At 37.4% G+C, this 8,884-nt stretch overlaps 1 protein-coding gene across 1 annotated transcript; it reads right to left on the bottom strand.

Annotated features, from left to right (window-relative positions):
* Positions 1–1,209: 1,209 nt before the first annotated feature.
* On the bottom strand, positions 1,210–2,139 carry LOC102282643 (olfactory receptor 4C46). Its single transcript, XM_005898637.3, has one exon. The coding sequence runs from the start codon at positions 2,137–2,139 to the stop codon at positions 1,210–1,212; it is 930 nt and encodes a 309-aa protein (XP_005898699.3).
* Between the last annotated feature and the right edge of the window lie 6,745 nt (positions 2,140–8,884).

Genomic DNA, 8,884 nt, shown 5'->3' with positions numbered 1-8,884 from the left:
CTTCCTAGATTCTGAAAAAGATGAGAAAAAAATTCCTATTCTCCACTACTATTTTCTTTTTCCCTATATTTTACTGAATGTATTCATTTTCCTTTCTAATAATGTTTATCCATTCAACATTTATCATAAACCAAAATTGTGCTATTTGCAGAAATTATTGCTAGGAAGTCTGCAAGTATTTCATGGAATAGGACTGTTTAGAGAATACATTGAAATTACTGTCTGGAATTAAAATATTCTTTTATTTAAATCATCCTCTTTTCTGATGGTTTGTAAATATAAATTGCTGACATGAAAATACAGAATTTGGGGGGGGTGCTTTTTTATGCATCACGTTTTTTATTTTTAATGTTTCTTAATGCTAAAAGGATTTTTTAATATGGTGTAACATTGTTATTTATGCGTTAGAGTTTAAATTACCCATTCATTTTGTATTTCAAAAGTAGTTACATAACATGGTGTTACAATCAACATATTACAACCCACTATGATACATAAAAAATGAACAGAGTAAGTGAAAATATGTGATTTAGTTATACATATGAATATATGTATTTAATAAAAGACAGTACATATACTAGTAAAAAGAGCCAATTAAATATATAAATATATAACAAATATATATTTGGATATATATATAGAGAGAGAAAAGATAGATAATTAGTCCAGGATTGCTGTTGTCCCAATAAATGGTAACAGTATAATTATATTACCTTACTATTGCATTGCCTGGCAGTATATCACAGCAGTGAAGAACATGGAATGAGAGGAAGTTATACTCTGATTACTGGATCTTCAATTTTTTTGTTTGGATCATCCTCTTTTATGTTTATTACTCACCTGTTAAAATGGGAATAAAAAGAATGCCTACCTCTTGTGTTATTATAGAAATGACTGCTAAATGTCAATGAATTACCTATTTTATTTCATTTTACTGGGATTAAAGCTTATGAATGTATATACAGTGATGAAACTAGTAAAATCAGTTTCTGATTTTGCAGAACATTTTAAATAATATGAGTTGTCCTCTGCTAGGTCATTCTATCATTTCTTGAATTACTTTCTTCTCCCCTTTTTGCAGAAGCAATGATTTCTGTTGGTTATTATTTTCTTTATCTCATTGATATTCTTAACTGATTATGTGCATTCACCAATAATGTCCTTTTGACATTTGCATCAGTTGAATGAACATTGGAACACAAGCACATTTTATCGATTACTTGAAATCACTTTTCTACTACACAATTTCCTAACGGCATTTTTCATCTGGTCATTTCTCAAGGTATATATTAAGGGATTTAACATGGGAGTTATCATAGTGTAGAATACAGCAACTGCTTTATCAATAGGTAAAGTAACTGCTGGTCTCATGTAAGTAAAAACGCTTGGCACAAAGAACAAGAGGATCGCTGTAATGTGGGACATCAAGGTGGAAAGGGCTTTTTGCCTCGCCTCCAAGCTCCGTGTCCTTAAAGAGAGCAGAATGACTGTATAGGAGCCAACCAAGAGGAGGAAGATTAACAGACAGATGAACCCACTGTTGGCAGCAACAAAGAGTCCTAGAGTGTGGGTATCAGCGCAGGCAAGTTCGAGCAAAGGGTTCAGATCACACATAAAGTGGTCTATGACATTAGGGCCACAGAAGGGTGACCTGAAGATAAAGAGGATCTGAATGGTTGCATGAAGAAAGCCTCCTGCCCATGCCACTCCCACTAGCAACCAACACACCTGCCAGTTCATGGTGGTCGTGTAGTGCAAGGGCTTGCAGATGGCCACATAGCGGTCATAGGCCATTGCAGTCAGCAGGATGACATCAGCACCTGCAAATAAATGCTCTCCAAAGATCTGGCACATGCATTCAATGAAAGAGCTGGTTTTCTTCTTATGGAGTGAATCTACAATCAGTTTAGGGGTATTGACACAGGAATAGCAGACATCAATAAAAGAGAGATGAGCCAGGAAAAAGTACATGGGAGACCCCAATAATGGGCTGGTAGTGATGGTGACCATGGTGAGCACATTTCCTACCACAGAGACAATGTAGACAACCAAAAAGACTATGAATATGACTTTCTGCATCTTTGGATTCTGTGTCAGCCCCAGTAGAATGAACTCTGTCACATTGTTCCTGTTCTCCATGTATCTCATGTTATTGTTAACCACATAACCTGGGGGGTGGGGAGGGAAAGATCTTGTTTTAGTTTAACCTTGAGTTCATTAAACATATCTACCTAATAAATAACACATGCCTAGATTCTTATGACTTTTTTGTGATAAAAGATAATGTTCCAATCTGCTGAATACTACTTATATATGATGGTAAGAATCTGAGAATATGAATGTAGTGAAGAAGAGGCTTTTGAGAGAGAATCTTGTATGTAGGTCAAGTAAAGATTTTTGTGTGCTAGGACGGAGTGAGCTGAGTTTCACTAAGGGGATGGAAGCCTATTACAGAAGTCCCGGGATTTCACTATTTTTCCATTACCAGTGCACTGACAGAGTTAATATTAACTAGTTATGAGACTAGTTAATATTAACTCTGTCAGTGCACTGGTAATGGAAGAATAGTGAAATCCCGGGACTTCTGTAATACAGTTGCTAAACCAATTACCTAAATCCAATAACTTTGTAGTAGCTAATAAAATTATATAATGACTGATTTCCATGGGTGCTATATGAAAACAAATAGTAAATGGTATTTTTTTTCTCATTTTGGCACATAATCTCAGAGACTAAAGCTAGCAGTAATATTAATGATAGTATTGTGGGAGTGCAAGCATACTCAGTCATGTCTGACTCTTTGCAAACACATGAATTATAGTCACTAGGCTCCTCTGTCCATGGTATTTCCCAGGCAAGAATACTGGAGTGGGTTGCCATTTCCTTCTATGGGGGATTCAGGGATACAGAGGGATTCAGGGATACCTGATTCAGGGATTGAACCCATGTATCCTGCATCTCTTCCATTGGCAGGCAGATTCTTTACCATGGCACCACCTGGAAAGCCAGACCTCAATTTAAATCAACAATACTTCAATAAAATTGTTTTTTAGAAAATTTAATGAACACTTAGTATGTGCTAAAATTTTTTCTCAGACATTTGGTTATTTAACCCTTGTTATAAACCTGCCAGATGATTAGTGCCATCATTTTTATACTTATTTTACACATCAGGACATAGAAGAATAGAGAAGATAAAGATCCTGCCCCAAATCAAGCAACTAATGAAAGGCAGGTCTAAGATTATTTCAGATTATACTTCTCATCTTTTTTTTACTGCAAATTCTTAAAACACATCCTTTATATTAGGTTAAAATATACAATGTTGAGTTAGTAAACTCCTTTTGACATGACTACAATAATCATAATTGCTTAAATAGTATTTCAGAGGTAAGTATATACAAAGCAGTTTCATTGACAATGAAAATACACATACCAGACACGTGTATGCACAATATAACACACTGGAATCCCAAATGTTAATAACCATGTGGCACTGCTTTCATTGAAAGTCAAATTAGTTTTTTTTTTTCCATCTCCTTCACCTCATTTTCTTCTTCCCTTAATTTCCTTACAAATCATGCACAGACTGTTCTGTAAAATGCTGAAATGATGATCCCAGTGGTGAAACATATTGGCTTGAGAATCAAAGAGACAATACCAGAATCTTGCTTTTCCCCACTTAAAACTCCTTTATCTGGGGTATATTTCCTGACACCTTACATTCTTGTTTCCCCTGGTATCAAGTGAGAACAATATGTCTACCTCACAGGCTGTTATGAGAATTAATTGAGGAAACAAATATGAACATATCCATCATACTGTTGTGAAAACACAAAGGATCTTCACTTATTTTTATGACTTTCTATGCACCCAGAAGGTACAAAGATTTGACATTTTGAGTAATAAAACAGAGAAACATATTTAACCATGCAATAAACTGGGGAAGAAACATCTACAATGTTTTTTGTTTTTTAAGAAGCCACAGGGACTCATACCATTCATAGCAGTTGATCCCTAAAAGAATTATCCATGTGCTTGCTTGAAATAAAAAGAGGATGACTTTTATCTTTTAAGACATTTGTGGCTTTCTGAGTGTGAAGTGTATTAAGTTTTGTTTTCATTTTCATTATTAATCTAAATTATTGAAAGAAGTGTGTCCTGGCAAAGAAGAATATCTAGAGATGGAGAGTTGGGTCTCTTAAATTTCTCAATCTGTACGAGTCTTAAGTTTTTCATCTATCAAACTAGGTTAGTGATATTAACTAACCGTCTTTTGAAGGAAAGGGTGAATATGTAATGGTCTGTGGCTATATTTGAAAAGTGTTATAACATGATTAATACATATATATAAAAATATATAAAGTAATTGTTTATAAGCATTTAATAAACTTACCTTCTGATCTTTAGAAGATATTAGTGATATCTGAGGGTGTTCAGAACTAATTCCATTTTAAATTGACTTCCACTTGGGCTAAGTAACTTTCAGTTTGAAAGATATGACATACTCATAAAGACACTAGTCAGATTATTGAGTGTCACAGTAGACATGTCATTTTATTTTAATCTAAATCTTTTCTAGATGAAAGAACTATAAAGTTTTCACAAATTGGGACTTGAATTTAGAATAGATTAATTTTGAACATTATGCAGAAATCATCTTCTATAAAATGGTGTAGTCCTAGACACAAGAAGAAGAAAGAGTGGTGGAAATACATAAAAGTGAATCATTCCAACCTTGATGAATCTTGTTCTGGAGATGTAAACAATAAAAAAGAATTTTTGCCTGCAATGCATGGATATTTAATCAGGTTTCCACAAACTTTCAAGGACTTCCTCTTGTAGATGTTATTATCTCTCCTTGGAATTAATTATCTTCTATGATGGAAAGGCTTTGTCTCAGAAGCAGGTATTCTGAAGAGACATGTTTGAGAAACACCCATTCTGGGTGGGGAATTGTATTCTCTGCACTTGCAACCAAAATATGTGAGTCCTCTTTCTCTATCTGAACCTGGGTTCTAAGAAAATTGAATGTCATGTGAATACCAATTATGGCATCATTCCAGCATCATTCCAGTTAACTTAAGGATACATCTCAGACAGAAAACTTTATCTGTTTATCAGTATTAAAACTTTTCTGAAAACTGCATATTGATTACTAGAGACTTAGAGCAGTGAGGGCATAAAATTATTGGTATTTTTTTCTGAGTAATTAAATGCCAAACCAATTTTTCATATTTATCAGAGGGCTTTGGATGTAAATAGAAAATCTAATCAGATCAGATCAGATCAGTCGCTCAGTCGTGTCTGACTACTTGCCACCCCATGAATCACAGCACACCAGGCCTCCCTGTCCATCACCAACTCCCGGAGTTCACTCAGACTCACATCCATCCAGTTGTTGATGCCATCCAGCCATCTCATCCTCTGTCATCCCCTTCTCCTCCTGCCCCCAATCCCTCCCAGCATCAAAAATTTTTCCAATGAGTCAACTCTTCGCATGAGGTGGCCAAAATACTGGAGTTTCAGCTTCAGCATCATTCCTTCCAAAGAAATCCCAGGGCTGATCTCCTTCAGAATGGACTGGTTGGATCTCCTTGCAGTCCAAGGGACTCTCAACAGTCTTCTCCAACACCACAGTTCAAAAGCATCAATTCTTCGGCGCTCAGCCTTCTTCACAGTCCAACTCTCACATCCATATGTGACCACAGGAAAAACCATAGCCTTGACTAGATGAATCTTTGTTGGCAAAGTAATGTCTCTGCTTTTCAATATGCTATCTAGGTTGGTGATAACTTTCCTTCCAAGGAGTGTCTTTTAATTTCGTGGCTGCAGTCACCATCTGCAGTGATTTTGGAGCACCCCCAAAAATAAAGTCTGCCACTGTTTCCACTGTTTCCCCATCTATTTCCCATGAAGTGATGGGACCAGATGCCATGATCTTCGTTTTCTGAATGTTGAGCTTTAAGCCAACTTTTTCACTCTCCACTTTCACTTTCATCAAGAGGCTTTTTAGTTCCTCTTCACTTTCTGCCATAAGGGTGGTGTCATCTGCATATCTGAGGTTATTGATATTTCTCCCATAAATCTTGATTCCAGCTTGTGCTTCTTCCAGCCCAGCGTTTCTCATGATGTACTCTGCATAGAAGTTAAATAAGTAGGGTGACAATATACAGCCTTGATGTACTCCTTTTCCTATTTGGAACCAGTCTGTTGTTCCACGTCCAGTTCTATTGCTTCCTGACCTGCCTATAGGTTTCTCGAGAGGAAGGTCAGGTGGTCTGATATTCCCATCTCTTTCACATTTTTCCACAGTTTATTGTGATCCACATAGTCGAAGGCTTTGGCATAGTCACTAAAGCAGAAATAGATGTTTTTCTGGAACTCTCTTGCTTTTTCCATGATCCAGCGGGTGTTGGCAATTTGATCTCTGGTTCCTCTGCCTTTTCTAAAACCAGCTTGAACATCTGGAAGTTCACGGTTCACATATTGGAGAATTTTGAGCATTACCTTAATAGCGTGTGAGATGAGTGCAATTGTGCAGTAGTTTGAACATTCTTTGGCATTGCCTTTAAGACGCTCAATATTGCTAAGTATTAGAGAAATGCAAATTAAAGCTACAATAAGATATCACCTCAGGGCTTTCAGAATGGTCATCATTAAAAATGTCTACAAATGATAAACATGAAGAGGGTATGGGGAAATAGGAACTCACCTTCATTGCTGGTGTGAATGTAAAATGATACAATAGCTCAGGAGAACAATATAGAGGTTCCTTTAAAAACTCAATATACCTACTATATGACCCAGCATACGGATCTTGGATATATGTTAGGCAAAAACCATGGTTCAAAAGGTTACATACAGCCTGATGTTCATCACAGTGGTCTTTACAATAGCCAAGACTTGGAAGCAACTTAAATGCCATCAATAGGTGAATGGAGAAACAAGATACAGTATATATATATAATGGAATATTACCCAATAATTAAAAAGAAAAAATATACCAATTACAGCAACAAGGTTGGATCTGAGATTATCATACTAAAGTGAAGTAAGTCAGACAGAGAAAGACAAATATCGTATGATATGGCTTATATACAGAATCTTAAAATAAAAGATACAAATAAAACTTATTTATAAAATAGGAACACTCAGAGACTTAGAGAACAAAATTATGATAACTGGGGGAAAAGGGGAGAGAGAAACCGTGAGTTTGTGATTGATATGTACATGCTGCTCTATTCAAAATAGATAATCAAGAACCTACTGTATAGCACAGGGATCTCTCCTTAATATTCTGTAATAATATAAATAAGAAAATCATTTAAAAACAAAAGATACTTGTATGGGTATAACTGAATCACTTTGGTGCATACATGCAACTAACACATTATTGTTAATCAACTGTATTTTAATATAAAATAAAAACATAAGAACAACTAAACGTCCGAGGTCAGGAGCAGCAGCAGAGAGGAGCTACCCCACGCCCGAGGTTAGGGGCGGTGGCCAAGAGGAGCTACCCCAGGTCCTAGGCCAGGGGCGGTGGCTGGGAAGGCGTATCCTACACTCGAGGCCAGGGGTGGCAGCCAGGAGGAGCAAACCCACCTCCAAGGAGTGGTGGCTGTGGGCAGAGGAGGGCCTGGAGGAGCTATTCCACGTTCAACGTCAGAAGGGGCGGCAGTGAGGAGATACCCCTCGTCAAAGGTGAGGAGCATCGGCTGCGATTTGCTGGAGCAGGCATGAGCAGATATCCCAAGTCCAAGGTAAAAGAAACCAAAGAAAGACAGTAGGTGTTGCAAGATGGCATCAGAGGGCAGACACACTGAAACCATACTCACAGAAAACTAGTCAATCTAATCACAGTAGGCCCACAGCCTTGTCTAACTCAGTGAAACTAAGCCATGCCTGTGGGACAACCCAAGATGGGTGGGTCATGGTGGAGAGGTCTGACAGAATGTGGTCCACTGAAGAAGGGAATGGCAAACCACTTCACTATTCTTGCCTTGAGAACCCCATGAACAGTATGAAAAGGCAAAATGATAGGATACTGAAAGAGGAACTCCCGAGGTCAGTAGGTGCCCAATATGCTACTGGAGATCACTGGAGAAATAACTCCAGAAAGAATGAAGGGATGGAGCCAAAGCAAAAACAATACCTAGCTGCGGATGTGACTGGTGATAGAAGCAAGGTGTGATGCTGTAAACAGCAATATTGCATAGGAACCTGGAATGTCAGGTCCATGAATCAAGGCAAATTGGAAGTAGTCAAACAAGAGATGGCAAGAGTGAACATCGACGTTATAGGAATTAGCGAACTAAAATGGACAGGAATGAGTGCATTTAACTCAGATGACCACTATATCTACTACTCCGGGCAGGAATCCCTCAGAAGAAATGGAGTAGCCATCATGGTCAACAAAAGACTCCGAAATGCAGTACTTGGATGCTATCTCAAAAATGACAGAATGATCTCTGTTCGTTTCCAAGGAAAACCATTCAATATCACAGTAATCCAAGTCTATGCTCCAACCAGTAATGCTGAAGAAGCTAAAGTTGAACGGTTCTATGAAGACCTACAAGACCTTTTAGAACTAGCACCCAAAAAAGATGTCCTTTTCATTATAGGGGACTGGAATGCAAAAGCAGGAAGTCAAGAAACACCTGGAGTAACAGGCAAATTTGGCCTGGGAATACGGAATGAAGCAGGGCAAAGACTAATAAAGTTTTGCCAAGAAAATGCACTGGCCATAGCAAACATCCTCTTCCAACAACACAAGATAAGACTACACATGGACATCATCAGATGGTAAACATCGAAATCAGATTGATTATATTCTTTGCAGCCAAAGATGGAGAAGCTCTATACATTCAACAAAAACAAG

This window comes from Bos mutus, chromosome 15 (assembly GCF_027580195.1).
Source record: "Bos mutus isolate GX-2022 chromosome 15, NWIPB_WYAK_1.1, whole genome shotgun sequence".
Taxonomy (NCBI): domain Eukaryota; kingdom Metazoa; phylum Chordata; class Mammalia; order Artiodactyla; family Bovidae; genus Bos; species Bos mutus.
This window is presented reverse-complemented; position numbering and strand designations above follow the sequence as displayed.

Excerpts from the sequence above, each read along its gene's own strand:
- LOC102282643 (XM_005898637.3), bottom strand. The coding sequence starts at position 2,139 with ATGGAGAACAGGAACAATGTGACAGAGTTCATTCTACTGGGGCTGACA.